General features: G+C 40.7%; 1 protein-coding gene across 2 annotated transcripts in view; it reads right to left on the reverse strand.

The window, feature by feature from the left end:
- Positions 1 to 2,928: 2,928 nt before the first annotated feature.
- RAB6A (RAB6A, member RAS oncogene family) overlaps positions 2,929 to 17,366 on the reverse strand; it is a 48,746-nt gene continuing 34,308 nt past the window's right edge. For both annotated transcript variants that reach the window (XM_079787863.1, XM_079787862.1), the window contains exons 6-8: positions 14,053 to 14,146; positions 5,515 to 5,581; positions 2,929 to 3,203 (exon numbers count right to left, since the gene is read on the reverse strand). In XM_079787863.1, the coding sequence (XP_079643989.1) occupies positions 3,139 to 3,203; positions 5,515 to 5,581; positions 14,053 to 14,146 (226 nt within the window). In that variant the 3' untranslated portion in view covers positions 2,929 to 3,138. The remainder of the gene's footprint in view (positions 3,204 to 5,514; positions 5,582 to 14,052; positions 14,147 to 17,366) is intronic.

A 17,366-nucleotide genomic window follows, 5' to 3' on the forward strand; every position in this document is an offset into this window, starting at 1 on the left:
CACATGCCCTGATTGTGGGCTGGATCCTCAGTAGAGGGAATGCATGAGGCAGCCTATCAATTATGTTTCTCTCTATCCCTTGCCCTTCCCCGTTCTCTCTCTCTCTAAAAATCAATAAAAACATATTAAAATGAAAAAACAGGTAGCAGGCTGGATTTAGTGGGAAGGTAGTAGTTTACTGTCTTTGTCCCAAGGCAAAGGTGGGGTTAGGAGTAAAAAGCAAAAGCCCAACTTAAACTACTTTTCTTTTTTTATTACATCCTCACTGAGGATATTTTCCATTGATTTTTACAGAGACTGGAAGAAAGAGGGAAAGACAGAGGGAAATATTGATGTGAGAAAAACACATTGATTGGTTGCCTCCTGCACGCGCCCTGACCAGGGCCCAGGCTGGGGAGGAGCCTGCAACCAAGGTACGTGCCCTTGAGGGGTATCAAACCTGGGACCCTTAGGTTTGCAGGCCAATGCTCTATCCACTGAAACGAACTGCTTAGGGCTTAAGCTACTTTTAAAAATATATATATATTTTTATTGATTTCAGAGAGGAAGGGAGAGGGAAAGAGATAAAAACATAAATGATGAGAGAGAAGCATTGATCAACTGCCTCCTGCACGCCCCTTACTGGGAATCAAGCCCATAACCTGGGCATGTGCCCTTGCCTGGAATCAAACCCGGGACCCTTCAGTCCGTAGGCCAACGCTCTACCCACTGAGCCAAACCGGCTAGGGCTTAAACTACTTTTCTTAATACATCCTATTATTGCCTCCACCAGTAGCCCTGTTTTTCAAGTTGCAGCCACTCTCCTTCACTTTTTGTTTGTTTTATTTTCCTGGATTTTATGTTCCCCTTTATAGTTCTAGAGAAGAAGTAAGAAGCACATGCTCATTTATAACCTTGGCAGGAATGGGAAACCAAGTCAATAATTGTTTTCTTTTGTATTTTATTTATATATTTTTGGCAGCAAAATTGTGTTTATTAAAAAAAAAAATCTGGTCTATGAATACATTTCACTGCTTCAGTTGAAGAACCCTAAGCTAAATAAAAATACCAATATTAAAAAGCAGCATATTGGTTACTACTGTCTTAAAGATACATAAAAAAAATCAAATGCTACAGTGTAGAAATCAATCACCCCAATGTCAGAAATCACAACTTCTTCCAAATAAAGAATATGACCCATTTGCCATATTGAATTGATATTTATTTCAGGACATGCCATGTCAAAATAAAACAAAAGAGTCAACCCTTGCCTTTAACAATAATATTGTATTATAAAAGCACTTTACAACTCCATCCCATCTTTGAGTATAAGTTACTGGTATGTGGGCTAACGATTATCTTAAAACATTTCTCTATTCAGACCCATTATCCAAGTGCTCTCTGAATATTAGAAGGTGATAATAAATGGGAAGTGGAGGAGGAAGAGGAAAGAGAGGGGAATAAGGTTCTCCCAGTTAAGGGTTTTGCTGTAATGAGGGGGATGAGGAAGTATGAAGATACTTTTGTTTTCTTCCATTTTTATACTGTGTTAAGTAATGCTTACAACATAAATTCAGCAGGCTTTTCCCGAGCTATAACTCGGAAAATTTCTTCCTGCAAATAATGTATTTACACATGTGTTTAACTTACACAGCAATCTCACAATAACTAGTAAAGATTAAAATGGTGCACTCCTAGTATATTTGTTTGCAGTGTTTTAAGGGAAATACATATTGCCATGGTGATGAAGCTCTAAATAGATGAAACAAAACATCTAAAGTTAAAAGTAGCTTTAAAAAAGGCAAAGAAATAAATATCACCAAAGAAAAAAGATTAATTGTAGCTTAAATATAAAACTAAATTACTAGTTAATTAACCAAACTATACAGATCTAATAAAAAGCAAAACCAGCTTGAAAGACCCAACATTTAAAAAAAGCTAAAAAATAAGGCATAAATCTGCAATATTGAGTTTTATTTCCATTCTCTCTTACCCTCTTCTGTGTATGCTTTTCCAGATCTGCCTCTAGAAGCTTATAAGAAAACCTGCCATTTTCAATCTGACCCCAAATATCCTGAGCAAAGTATTTGCTATTCTCTTAAGGATTCTTTTGTTGGTAAGCTTTAGATATCATCATTTCTACTGGATATAGTAGTTTTGACCAAGGTGCCAAATTTAAATTCTTCCACTGGTTCTTCTTAAAGGAATTGTATTTCTATAGTGCCTTGCCTGCACAGCATTTAAAAAAACAAAACAAGACCAAAAAAAAAAAAAAAATACCAGGAGAAATCTATTTCTTAAAAAAAAAATTTTTTTAACAAACAGAAAAACTCTATCTTGACAATTTTAGAATCTTGGAAAAGACAGTTCATTAGAAAAATTAAATATAAAAAAACGTTCTGTTTTACTTTTCTCTTCCAGAGTCTAACATGTGAAAGGGTCTTTAGTTTTGGTCAGAAATAGATTTTTTGTTCATTACTTGTAAGTACTATGTTCATTAGGACTCATTTTAAAGATGCACCAGAACACTTATTCGAGTACTGCCTACCATGATAATTGAGTTTTGACCTCAAATAAAGTCTAAATAATTTACTTCAGTGCTCAAGAATAATTTTGGACATCTTGACCCAAGGCCTAAAGCAAGTGGTATCACTAAAATTCAAAGATAATTCCAATGGGCTTGGTCTGACTGATGCTTTGCCACCTCTTGTTTGTTTTCAGGAGTGGAGAGTAAGAACAGGAAATGGGGTAAGGGAGAGATGAAAAAAGCAGGGAGAGGTCAAGAAGGTAGGCAAATGCTGCTGTGAACAGCTATTCCTTAACCAAGCCACATACTGTTGAGATTTCCATCATTTTGAAGTGCATTATCATAACATTAAAAAGGGGAAAAAAAAGTTAAGAAAATGTATCTAATGTTTAAAATTATCACTGGAATATGCTGGAATTGACTTTTTGTAAAATATAAATAATATAGACACTGACTTTTTTGTGCTTGTGAAGCTAATAGATCATCTCCACGAGACAGGCAGCAATGATGAATTGCAATACGTTATTACTGAAGGGAAAAGGTTCAAGCCAATATTCACACTGCAGTCAATGAAAGAGTAAGGGGGCCAAAGCAGTGAGCTTCTGCAGAAAAGGTGAAGAGGCCAAGAGGGATTAGCAGGAACAGCCTCCTTCGCTGACTGGTTGATCCTGAGGCTTTTCCAGTTTTATGTCAATCACTGAAACAAAAGTTAAGGACCTATAAATGGGAAAGTACAATTCCAATTCTGCTGAACACTGATATCTCTGGCAACCCCTCCCTCCCATTCCTACTAACAGCCACTACTTACTGTTTAGCTAGCTCACCATACAACAAAGTGCTCTAATAGTATAAACTTGCTTATATTCTACTATATGCAGCCAGGGTCAGAATAAGATAACCTCTCTATTCATGGGATCTATCCTAAGCAGGAGCAAGAAACCCTATTAAGATGATGTTCCTTATGGAATTATCTATAATAAAAATCTGAAACTAACCTACAAGAGAGTTCCCACAACAGGGAGAGAATTTAATAAATGATGGGACTTAATTCTGTGGAATACATTATGCTAATAGAAGTAATAAAAGCTTAGAAAACATAAAACTTTTAGAAGAGGGATGTGCTGAACACAAAGTGCTTAAATTCTATGGCTTAATAAAAATGTCTATATAAGGAAAAACACTAGAAGACAAATATACAACAAATAATGAAAATATCAAAATTTAAAATCTTTTGAAAAAATTGGTATTTGATGTGCTTCATTATGTTCTGTTTCTGAAAGCAGAAGCCACAATAAAGTTCCAGACAGAGTTATTTCCTGCCTATGCCGAATAGAAAACTTGAATGTTAGAAAAAGCAGGGGAAGAAAATATGATACATACTGTGGGGTAAACATGTTCAGAGTCAATAGGACTCAAATTTAGGAGAAGGTTGGGCCCTAGCCGGATGTCTCAGTTGGTTGCAGCATCTTCCCGTACACCAAAAGGTTGCAAGTTCGATCCCCGGTTAGGGCGTATATGGGAGGCAACTGATCGATGTTTCTCTCTCTCTCTCTCTCTCTCTCCCTTCCTTACTCTCTAAAAATCAAATCCTTGGATGAGGCTTAAAAAAAGAAAAGACTGGATTTCTAAGAGTTTCCTACTCATTAAAAATCAAGCAAGACTGTGGAATCTCAGGGGGAAGGTCGGGGAGAGTGGGTGGCTAGGAAGAGATCAACCAAAGGACTTGTATGCATATATGCATAACCCATGGACACAGACAATAGGGTGGTGAAGGCCTGGGGTTAGGGGTGGGATATTAGTGGTCAATGGGGGGAAAAAAGGGGTATATGTAATACTTTAAACAATAAAGATAAAAAATAAATAAATAGCCCTAGCTGGTCTGGCTCAGTGGATAGAGCGTCGGCCTGCAGACTGAAGGGTCCCAGGTTCAATTCTGGTCAAGGGTACATGCCCAAGTTGTGGGCTCAATCCCCAGTGTGGGGCGTGCAGAAGGCAGCCAATCAATGATTCTCTCTCATCATTGATGTTTCTCTCTCTCTCTCCCCGCCTCTCCTTCCTCTCTGAAATAAATAAAAGTTTAAAAAAATAAAAATAAATAATCAAGCAAGCAAATACAAAGTCTCTCATTGATTAGTTGTAGTGAGCAGCAGGGAGCAAGTATGCACTTGGATAACCAGAGCTCATCCTATATAATAAAAGCCTAATATGCAAATTGTCCCCTCGACTGGGAGTCCTGTCAGGAGTTCGACCGCTTGCTATGATGTGCACTGACCACCAGGGGGTGGCGCAGAACATGGCGGACGTTGGTGATGCTGTGCTGGCAGCAGGTGGCAGTGGAGGTGCCTCAGGTACTGATGGGAGCAGGACCAGGGTGGGATGGTGGAGCAGGTGAGTGGGCGGAGCCAGGCCAGGGCGGGTGTGAGCCACTGGTCACTGGGTGGGAACCTGATGGCCCCGCCACTGCTGGGCTCCCAGGCGCTGAGGGAGCTGGGCAGGGACCCGATGCCCTGCTGATCCAATCCCAGGGCGACCAGCAGCAGTGGCGCCACCCGGCTCCCTCAGCAACTGGGAGCCGGATGGCAGCAGGGCAACTGGTGATAGGCGGGGCGATTGGGCCCCCGCAGGTGGCAACCAGCAGGGGCAGCGGGGCCTCCGCCCTGCTTCCTCAGCACCTGGGAGCCGGGGTGGCAGCGGGGGCGATAGGCGCTATCGGCCTCGCAGGTGGTGAGTGGCCGGGGTGGCGGGTGGTAGGGCCAGGCTCCCAGGCGCTGAGGGAGAAAGGGCAAATAGCAATATTAAAATATTTCTTCTAATTATGTTCCTTTCAATGTGCACGAATCTGTGCACCGGGCCACTAGTTTTGTTATAAAGAAACTCATAGCTTCTATGCTCTTCAACCATCTATTTCTGACTGTAAAAGGCAATGGCATAATATTCCTTAGCCAACCAAGTGGAGCTGTCAAGACTAGTGATAACAACAACATTCTCCGATGAAACAGAAAGGATACTGTCTTCTCTGCTTCTGTCCTGTGTGCTTTCCATTCCAGGCAAAGCTGCTGCAACACGTCGGAAGAGCTGTGGAAAAGAGAGAAATGTGATAATTGGCAGGGAAAATTTAACAAATGGCATCAAGTAAAGGTGGATGACTAATGAATGCTGTGTTCAAGGATATGGCTTCTAGGTTATTCCTCATGTAGACCTTACCATAATGAAAGCATTTAAAAATACCTATTTAGTCCAGACAGCGTGGCTCAATGGTTGAACATCGACCTATGAACCAGGAGGTCTTGGTTCAATTCTTGGTCAGGGCACATGCCCGGGTTGTGGGCTCACTGCCCAGTTGGGGGCGGGCAGGAGGCAACCGATCAATGATTCTCTCTAATCATTGATGTTTCTATCTTTCTCTCTCCCTTTATCCTCTCTAAAATCAATAAAAAATATTTTTTAAAAACATACTGCGCAAAGCTGAAAATCGTGGGTAAGAAGAAATTGTTTTGTGAAATATTATTACGAACAAATCACAGACATAAAAACTTAATCCATTTTCTATGACAAAAATTTTTTACCTATAGTTTTTAACTGATGTATTTTTAAAAATTTAGTGCTCTTTCAAAATATTTCAATTAAATTGGGACATCTCAAATTGAGTCAAGAAAATGCTTTATAAAAGCCAAGTTCTATCCTTACAGAAATATATATATAGGAGTTTAAGTTGTTTTAAATAATCACTAAAGAAAAACCCATTTCTTAAATGGCAATGATATACTACCAACAGAGGCGTATGCTATATCAAGATAAATGGGTCAGTACAGTAGGTAATATTTTTTTTAAATCCTCACACTTGTATTTATTGAGTATCCAATTTCTATAGGCATTCTGAAGCATCCTTGCCAGGACATTTTCTCTCTGGAAAAGGGGTATTAATTCCACCCTGACCTCTAGCTGTATGGTATTTTACTTGTAATTTCTAGAGAGAAATAGGCATATTTAAATTGCAGTGAAAGCTATGAGAATTAGCTCTGGAAACGATGACAAGCTGAATATAGGCTCTCCATAGAAATTTTCAAGTTGAATATTTTGAGCTATAATTTCAGGTGTTTAATTTAAAGGAGTGAATTGGAGAAGGAGATCTCAAAGTAAAATCACTATTGTTATTAGTTCTTACCATTATTATAAAATTAACCAAATACTTCTAAATTAAAATTTTTTTAAATTGATTTTAGACAAAGGAAAGGAGAGAAACATTGGTTTGTTGTTCCACTTACTTATGCATTTATTGGTTGGTTCTTGTTTGTGCCCTGATCGGGATCAAACCTGCAACTTTGGCATATCGGAACAACACTCTAACCAACTGAAGCACCTAGCCAGGGCTTAACCAAGTATTTTATAAGCAAGAAGAAATTCCATCCTTCAAAGAGCAAGCTAAGCTAGTCAGTTCCACCAACTTACAGAAAAATTTCTATTATGAAAATAAACTTTGTAAGGGTAAGGAGTATTTTTGTTGTTGTTAATCCTCACCTGAGGATATTTTTCCATTGATTTTTAGAGAGAGTGGAAAGGAGGGGACGAGACAGAGAGCGAATCATTGATGTTAGAGAGACACATTGATTGTCTCCCACACTCGCCCCGACCAGGACCCGGATGGAGCCTGCAACCAAGGTACCTGCCCTTGACCAGAATCAAACCCAGACCCTTCAGTCCTCGGGCCGACGCTCTATCCACTGAGACACACCAGGTAGGGCAGGTAATGAGTATTTTATTTTTAAATTAAAAAAAGTTATATATTTTTATTTCAGAGATGAAGGGAGAGGGAGAGATAGAAATGATGAGAATCTGAAAACCCATTTGAAGAAATAATGACAGAAAACTTCCCCTACCTAGTGAAAGAAATAGACTTACAAGTCCAGGAAGCACAGAGAACCCCAAACAAGAGGAATCCAAAGAGGACCACACCAAGACACATCATAAGTAAAATGCCAAGGGCAAAAGACAAAGAGAGGACCTTAAAAGCAGCAAGAGAAAAACAGTTGGTTATCTACAAGGCAGTACCTATACCACTATAAGCTGATTTCTTAATAGAAACTATGCAGGCCAGAAGGGAGTGGCAAGAAATATTCAATGTGATGAATAGCAAGAACCTACAACCAAGATTACTCTACCCAGCAAAGCTATCATTTAGAATTGAAGGTCAGATAAAGAGTTTCACAGAAAAGAAAAAGCTAAAGGAGTTCATCACCACCAAATCAGTACTACATGAAATGCTGAAGGGTATTCTTTAAGAAGAGGAAGAAGAAAAAGAGAATTTTGTTTGCGGTTCTCTGCACTTCCTGGACTTGTAAGTCTATTTCTTTCACCAGGTAGGGGAAGTTTTCTGTCATTATTTCTTCAAATAGGTTTTCAATATCTTGCTGTCTCTCTTCTTCTGGCACCCCCATAATTCGGATGTTGGTACGCTTGAAGTTGTCCCAGAGGCTCCTTACACTATCTTCATATTTTTGGATTCTTTTTGTTTTTCCAGTTGGGTGTTTTTTGCTTCTTCGTATTTCAAATCTTTGACTTGATTCTTGCAATCCTCTAATCTGCTGTTGGATCTCTGTATATTATTATTTCAGTCAGTGTATGCTTAATTTCTAATTGGTCCTTTTTCATATTCTCAAGGGTCTCACTAAATTTATCGGCAGTTTCTAGAAGATTCTTGAATAACCTTATAACCATGGTTTTAAACTCTGTATCCCGTAGTTTGCTTTCCTCCATTTCTTTAATTTGTGACCTGTTTCTTTGTTTCCACATTTTGGCTGCTTCCCTGTGTTGATAGAGTGGCTTTGTGTGCTAGGTGTCCTATAGGGCCCAGTGGCTCAGCCTCCCCAATTACCTGAGGTGGACACTCTTGGTGCACCCCTTTGTGGGCTGTGTGCACAGTCTTGTTGTAGTTAAGCCTTGATTGTTGTTGTTATCACTGGGAGGAATTGACCTCCAGGCCAACTGGCTGTGAGGACCAGTTGTGTCTACGATGGGAAAACTTCTGTGCTAGAGAAACCCTTATGGGGCAAGACTTGCTTCAGTGGGACTTTGGTGCTGAGTCTGCCCCGAGTGTGTCCCTTATGGATCTGAGGAGTTGTAATCTGGATGGTCCCACTCTGACCACTGGGTACACTGGCTCTTGGGTCTCCAAGGAGGTGCAAATTTAGTCTCTGCCTGAGGCAACCCAGCAGGAGCTATGGAGAGATCTGCAGATTCCTCTTCTTTGTTTGGGGTTTGGAAGTGCCCAGATGAGGCCAAGCTGTGAAGCAATGCAAGCTGCTATGGAGCCTTGGGCCTTCTTTTGGAAGTTCTGCGGCTCTCTGACCAAGCTGTAGTTTGTTAGGTAATTTTAGATTGCAAAGGGCCAGGCCATTCATATGCAAAAGTCTCTGTGCATAGCTTGAGTGGGGTTGTAAATTGGGTTGGGCGGGGTCTCAGGGAATCAACAGGGCGGAGCAAACAGCAATGGCTGACCGGCAGCCCTGCCCTAAGAGGCCCCAGGTTTCAGTGTCCCGCGATAATCACTGCAAGCACCTCTGAGAAAAGGCTGCCCTCGTGTTCCGGCCCGATGCCAGACAGTCCAGTTTCTCCCCGTATGAGTCTGGGTCCCCAAAGTCTTGCCCAGAACTGGAGTTCAGAGCAGTCGGGAGCTTGTGTCTCCCTCCCGATTGAAAAAGACAACCACGTACTTAGTCGCCAGCCCCTTTCCTCGCACACGCGCGCACGCACGCCTCCATACCTCCGCACTTTACTTCTGCACCTCCTCTGAGTCTCAGTGTGCTTTTCTCTTTCCTTCTAGTTGTAGAATTTCCACTCAGTCAGCCTTCCTGTGGTTCTGGATGATGTCCATTTTGTCTTTTAGTTGTAGTTTTGAAGTGGTTGTGCGAGGCAGTAAGTTCAGGTGTTTACCTATGCCACCATCTTGGTTTCTCCAGCACTTATTTATTTTATGTAATGGGCTTGCTTGGTAAGAAGGCAATAAAGAAATGTTTTATTTTTTATTATTTAAAAATATATTTTTATTGATTTCAGGGAGGAAGGGAGGGAAAGAAAGATAAAAACATCAATGATGAGAGAGAATCACTGATCGGTTACTTCCTGCATGCCCCCTACTGGGGATCGAGTCTGCAACCTGGGCATGTGCCCTGATCAGGAATGGAAGCCATGATCCCCTGGTTCATAGTTCGATGCTCAACCACTGAGCTACACTGGTTGGGTCATACACTTAATATTTCATTTAAAGAAATATATTAATTCTCAGGCCTTGGCTGGTGTGGCAGAGTAAGTATTCATCACATGACAGAAATATATTCTATATGATTAATCACTGAAGTTAAAGGAAGAAGATTTTAACCTCTTATTTAAATGTGCTTACTAACATAAGATTTTAAAAAATATTTTAATTGACTTTTAAAAAAATATATTTTTTATTGATTTTTTTACAGAGAGGAAGGGAGAGGGATAGAGAGTTAGAAACACTGATGAGAGAGAAATATTGATCAGCTGCCTCCTGCACACCCCCTACTGGGGATGTGCCCGCAACCAAGGTACATGCCCTTGACTGGAATTGAACCTGGGACCTTTCAGTCCGCAGGCCGACACTCTATGCTCTATCCACTGAGCCAAACCAGTTTCGGCATTAATTGACATTTTTAAAGAGAGAGGAAGAGAGAGATAAACATTGATGTGAGAGTGAAACATTGATCAGCTACCTCCTGCACACCCCTAACCAGGGATCAAGCCTGCAATCCGGGCATGTGCCCTGACTGGGAATCAAACCAGCAACCTTTTGGTGCACTAGATGACGCCCAACCAACTGAGCTACACAGGCCAGGGCTTAAACATAGTATTTTAATTCTTTTTCTTTATTTGTTTGATTGTATTTTTGTTAATCCTTACCCAAGGATATTTTTTCCATTGATTTTTCAAAGAGATGGAAGGAAGAGAGGAAGGGGAAGGAGGGAGGGAAAGAGAAAGAGACATCAATATAAAGCTCATCATTTGGTTGTTTCCCACATACACCCCAACCAGGGCCAGGGATTGAACCTGCGACCGAGGTACATGCCCTTGACAGGGAATTGAACCCAAGACCCTTCCATCAGTAGGCTGATGCTCTAACCACTGAGAAAAACTGGCCAGGGCAAAATTTTGATTCTTTTTTTGCTGACAAGGCATGGGTCTCTAAATATTGAAATAAATTTCTAATATACTGTGATACTTCCTATAAAATAAAAAGTAAGGGTATGTGTGAGTTAAGAAGGAATCTACAAAAAAATTAAAATTTGAAAACAGTAATTTAGGTCATATTAGTGTTTAAAAGATAATAAAATCAAGTCCCAAAATAATCAGAAACTTCAGCAAAATCACATGTTCAGACACAGCATCTACATAAGCAGAAATAATAAAGTAGCAAATGGGTTTTGAATTCAGGATGAGATTGTTTAAGTCTCTCTTCACTATCACTGGCTAGCTATATCTGTCTGTAGGGTCAGGCTCTTAGGAAAAATTATGTGTCTAGTGATAACAATGATTTAAAATCAAATTGTGCTTATGATTGCACAATGCTGTAAATTCACTAGAAATAACTGAACTGTACATTTAAAACAAGTGAATTGTATGGTATGTAAATTACACTTAAAGCTGTTAAGGAGTTATCTAAATTTAGAAGGAATTAAATGTCATGATGATGATTTTATAGCTTTCAAACTATGAGGCTACTTAGGATTAGGATTAGGGGGACACAGCAATCTCTGCTTTAGACATTAACCCAGACAGAAGTATGTCCCATGGAAAGGTCATACTCTGACATATAATAAACTGGTTCAAATCCTTATTAAAACGTCTATAATAGAGAAATCTAGATGAAGCTACCTACTGCTTTGTCCTAGAACAGTAACATATGATAATGTTGTGGTAACTATATTACTCAAATTCTTTGTCAATGGCTCCTATAGGCTCAGTTACTTATCACGTGCTAAATTCCATACACATTGATACATTCTAGGAATATACAATTCTGACAGAAGAGATATTTTTCAATATAATGTGGTAAGTTCTTTGATGGAAGAGGTAATTTCAACATAATGTGGGAAGTTCTATGACAGGGGTCAGGTGTCTGTAAAAACACAGAAGAGAGTCATTTATCACTAAAATAGCCTGGAGGTATGGTAGAGAATTTCACAGAAAATATCTCTGAAGAACAGACACCTAAACTGAAACTTAAAAGGATGAGTAGGTATCAGGAAGGAAGAAAATGAGTATTCTAAGCAAAAAGAAAAATAGCATAAACAAAGACAGGGAGCCATGAAAGAGTATGCTATGGAGAAGTATTGTGACAATTCAGTATTACTTACACACTAGAGACCCAGTGCACGAAAATTTGTGCACTTGTGGGGGGGCGGTCCCCTCAGCCTGGCCTGCACCCTCTCGCAGTCCGGGACCCCTTGGGGGATGTCCACTTGCTGGCTTAGGCCCGCTCCCCAGGGGATCAGGCCTAAGCTGTCAGTCAGACATCCCCTCTGGCAGCCCGGGAGCCCTCGGGGGATGTCTACCTGCCAGCTTAGGCCTGCTCCTGGGGGTATCAGACCTAAGCTGGCAGTCAGACATCCCTCTGGCAGCCTGGGAGCCCTTAGGGGATGTCCAACATCTTTAGCGCTGCAACCGAGGTAGGAGAGGCTCCCGCCACTGCCGCTGCACTGGCCAGCCATGAGCCAGATTCTGGCTGAGCGGGGCTCCCCCTGTGGAAGTTCACTGACCACCAGGGGGCAGTTCCTGTGTTGAGCGTCTGCCCCCTGGTGGTCAGTGTGCATCATAGCAACCGGTCATTCCCAGTCATTCTGCTGTTAAGGTCAATTTGCATATTACCCTTTTATTATAGAGGATTATTATATAGGATGTTTAAGGGCAAGGAGAGATGGGAAATAAAGTGTCCAAAATGAAAACAATATAGACAATTTTTCATAAAGCTCTACTTATTCATTTTAAAGGACTTGACTTTAACCCTCTACTAATCACCTAGAATAAAAAAATAATAATTTAGCTGGCCAGGGTTGCTCAGTTGGTTGGAACGCCTTCCCATACATTGAAGGCTCTTGGGTTCGATTCCCGGTCAGGGCACATACCCAGGTTGAGGGTTCTATCCCCAGTTGGGGTGCATATGGGAGGCAACTGATCAATGTTTCTCTCTCAGATCGATGTTTCTCTAAAAAAAAAAAAAAAAAAAATCCTTGGTGAGAATAAATAATAATTATAATAATTTATATTGGTCTGTAAATACTATAAATCTTCAACTACTACTCTATATTATATATAGCGCTGAAGAATTAAGCAGGTGAGTTTTTAGCTACTTCATCTTTTAGAAAAGTTTGATAATGTGAGGTCCCCAAATATTTTCCTGCCTGCCCCCCGCCCAAACACTCCTTTTATAATCACTGTTAACATACCAGTAGTTTGTTAAGAATAAAGTAACAACGATGCACTTTCATCACAATAAGCAATGTACCATTCCTGACAGCAATATTTGCTTTCTTTTATCAAATTCTTACTATCAAACTCTAAAATAAATGTAGAGAAGTAGTGAGAGGATGGTGAGTTTACAACCTTGCAATCACACAATCTTGCAATCATAATAAAGTACTTTTCCTGTGCACCATTTGAAAAGTATGCTAAGTCTTTTTCTCTTTGCCCAAAAACTAGCCACATATATGTTTTTCACTGTTTAATAAACTAGTTCGTGAGGCCTCCTGTTACTAACAGAAAGAAAACCTTACACTAGAGAATAGAATACTCACGCAATCTATACTAATAAAAGGGTAATATGCAAATTGGTCAGGACGCCCTCACAGTAACAACCGAACAGCAGGGTGCATGGGACAACAAGGCCGGCAGGGGGGTTAGTGCGGTACGACCAAATGACTGAACAGCAGGCAGCATGGGGTGACCAGGCTGGCAGGGGGGTTAGTGAGGGATGACCAAATGACTGAACAGTAGGCTGCACAGGGCGACCAGGCTGGCAGGGGGGGCAGTTGGGGGCGACCAGGCTGGCAGTTGAGGGTGACCAGGCCGGCGGAGGCGGGGGGGGAGGGAAGTGAGGGGCGACCAGGCCAGCAGAAAGGGGCAGTTGGGGGTGACCAGGGGGTAGTGAGGGACAACCAGGCTGGCGGCAGGGGGGGGGGCAGTAAGGGGCAATCAGGCCAGCAGGCAGAGGTGGTTAGGGTTGATCAGGTTGGCGAGGGGGGGGGGTGGGCAGTTAGAGCGATCAGGCAGGCGGGCAGGTGAGCTGTTAGGAGCCAGCAGTTGAGGATTGTGAGAGGGATGTCCAACTGCCAGTTTGGGCCCAATCCTGTAAACTGGCAGTTAGACATCCCCTGAGGGGTCCCGGATTGGAGAGGGTGCAGGCTGGGCGGAGGGGACCCCCCTCCCGGGGAACGCCTCCCCCCTGCCCGTTCACGAATTTCATGCACCCAGCCTCTAGTTATTTCATAATATGTGTTTTCAATTTGGTAAATACTCCAAAGAACACTTACCTGCTTTACATTGTATCCTGCTTTTGCACTAGTTTCAATAAACATAACATTCAGCTCTTTGGCTTTCCTCTCTCCCTCCTCAATTGATACTTGCCTGTAGAAAAATAAAAAAAACAAATTCTTCTTTTTGAAAGATGATATTATAAAGATTAGAAACAAAGTTCTAAAATAACTTTTCTTGATATGGGTGCTGGTTACACAGACAAGACTAATTTGAAAATTCAAGCTGCTGTACACTTAAAATTTGTGCACTTGTATGTGTATGTTATACCAAGACATTTTTTTAATGATTTGCTTTTACTTGGCTGAGCTCATCCTATAACTTTTTTATTTTTTTAAACTTAATAGCTTGCTATTTTCTCTTAATATTAGACCATAAGTATTTAATCTTGTGATTAAAAACTTCGTGTAAAATCATTTTTTATGGCTAAACCATTTGTCAATTTGCTACTATAATTTATTTTTTATCTATTTTATTTTTTAATTTTTGGTAACCCTCACCTGAGGATATTTTCCCATTGATTTTGTTTTTTTAGGGAGAGTGAAAAAGAGAGGGAAATACAGAGAGAAACACTGATGTGAGAGACACACATTGATTGGTTGCCTCCTGCATGAGCCTGGGCCAGGGCCTGGGCCAGGATCCAGGCCAGAGAGGCTCCTGCAACCAAGGTACGTGCCTTTGACCAGAATCAAACACAGGACCCTTTGGTCCACAGGCTGATGCTCTATCCATTGAGCAAAACTGGCTAGGGCAATTTTCTACTATAATTTATATAACCATTCCCAAACTGTTAAAATGCAAGTTGGTTTCAAATTCTACACTAATGTGAAAAATGTTGCTATAAACATTTTTGTGCTTACTACTTTGTACACTGTGGATCATTTCTGGAGGATGGATTTTGTGAATATCTGCAAGTGAAAAAGCAAGTCAAAAGACATGTATGTTGGCCCTGGCCAGTGTTTCTCAATGGTTAGGATGTAGGCCCACGCACCGAAGAGTTGTGGGTTTGATTCCTGCTCAGAGCATGTACCTGGTTTGCAGTTTTGATCCCTGGCCCCAGTCAGTTTGTGTGCAAGAGGCAACTAATCAATGTGTCTCTCTCTCACATCGCTGTGTGTGCCTCCCCTCTGTTACCCCCCACCTCCATTCCTTCCACTCTTTCTAAAAATCAATGGGGGAAAAATATCCTAAGGCGAGGTTAAAAAAACCCACACATTTATGTTGAAGTCTCTTGATACACAGTTTAATACTTATTTTAGAGGACATTTTGTGATGCATTATAATAATTAGCAGTGTCTCAAATTGTAAGCTCTTCAAGTATAAGATTATCTCATTTATCTTGGTGTTCCAAGTGCCTAGCTGGCAACATAGATGTTTAGCTCTATAAATTTGTGTGTGTATATAAATTTTAAATAACACACTTTTTCTTAACAATTTGAAAGTTGACAATCTAATAAACCTTCAGCCTAGAATGCTTTAGCAGTGTGGATTTCCTAAAAATAATTGTCAGCCCACAGGCATGGCTCAATGGTTGAACAGGAGGTCACGGTTCAATTCCCAGTCAGGACACATGCCCAGATTGTGGGTTCGATCCCCAGTGTAAGGTGTGCAGGAGGCAGCCGATCAATGATTCTCTCTCATCATTGATGTTTCTATCTCTCTCTCCCTCTCTGAAATCAATAAAAACATATATATTTTTTTAAAATAATAATTCTGGCCGAAACCGGTTTGGCTCAGTGGATGGAGCGTCGGCCTGCGGACTGAAGGGTCCCGGGTTCAATTCCGGTCAAGGGCATGTACCTTGGTTGTGGGCACATCCCCAGTATAGGGGGTTGTGCAGGAGGCAGCTGATCAGTGTTTCTCTCGCATCGATGTTTCTAACTCTCTATCTCTCTCTCTTCCTCTCTGTAAAAAATCAATAAAATATATTTAAAAAAATAAAAAATAAAAAAATAAATAATAATTCTGTCAGGTGCCCTCAAACTTACTCTTGGACCTCTTTCCTATCTACAATTACTCCCCCTGGTGATCCCACACAGTCTCATGGTTTAAAGTACCATCTACCCTGACTGGTTTGGCTCAATGGATAGAGCATCGGCTTGCGGACTGAAGGGTTCCAGGTTCGATTCCAGTCAAGGGCATGTACCTTGGTTGCGGGCACGTCCCCAGTGGGGGGTGTGCAGGAGGCAGCTGATCGATGTTTCTAATTCTCTATCCCTCTCCCTTCCTCTCTGTAAAAAATCAATAAAATATATTTTAAAAAAGAAAAGTACCATCTATATGCTGATGACTCCCAAACTTACATATCTATCTTAGACCATGCTCTGAACTCTGGACTCATATATCCAAATGCCTACCTGACATCTAATAAGATATTAGGATATCTAATAACCATTATAAACTTAAAATGACCAAAACTGAAGTTATATTACATTCCAAAGCACCTCTTTATGCAGTCTCTCCTATCTCAATTAATGACAGTTACTCAGACCAAAAATAAAGGTGTCATCCTTCTCCTTCTCTCAGACCCCATATTCCATCCATCAGCATGTATTCCATCCATTGTATCAATACATCCTGAAAGTTCTATCTTCAAAATATATCTGAATTTGACCAATGATCACCAGACAAGGTTTGCCATACATGACCTGGCCTTCATTATTGTGTGTGTGTTTTTTAACCTCATTGCCTATTACTCTTTCCATCATTCTTTTTACCAGCTATATAGGCCTCCTTGCTGTTCCTCAAAAAAGCTAAGTGTAGTCCCAATTTAGGGATCTTGCATTTTCTGAGCCATCTGCCTCGAGGCTTTTCCTCCTTAAAATATCTGCATAGTTAACTTCCTTAGCGTCTTTAATCAAAAGTCACCAGTCATTCTCTCAGTGAGATCTTCTACTGCTATGCCATTTAATATTTCAAACTCACCCTTGACATTTCATATTCCCTTTCCCTGCTTTATTTTGTCTGGCTCACTCTCTGAAATAAAAACTCCGTGAAGACTTACTTTTTTGTTCACTACTCTACCTTAGAGTATCATCCTCTGAAACATAAGTGATATTTAATAAATACTTCTTGAATGATTATTAGTCATTCAAGAAGTAAACCCTACATGTGAAGGATTCCAGACAAAAACCATTTTTAGTTGCAGAACTATAAGTCACCCTAATAAAATGGTTGAATGTTAGCTATAGCAATGACCCAAATTGTGGTTTGATTTTGTCACAATCACCTAAGGAAAACTCTCTAAAATAGATTTCCAAGGGCCCTATTTTAGACTAACATAGTACCTAGAAATAGGGTTAAAACCACCCAA

This window comes from Cnephaeus nilssonii, assembly GCF_951640355.1.
Source record: "Cnephaeus nilssonii genome assembly, chromosome: 13".
NCBI classification, from domain to species: domain Eukaryota; kingdom Metazoa; phylum Chordata; class Mammalia; order Chiroptera; family Vespertilionidae; genus Cnephaeus; species Cnephaeus nilssonii.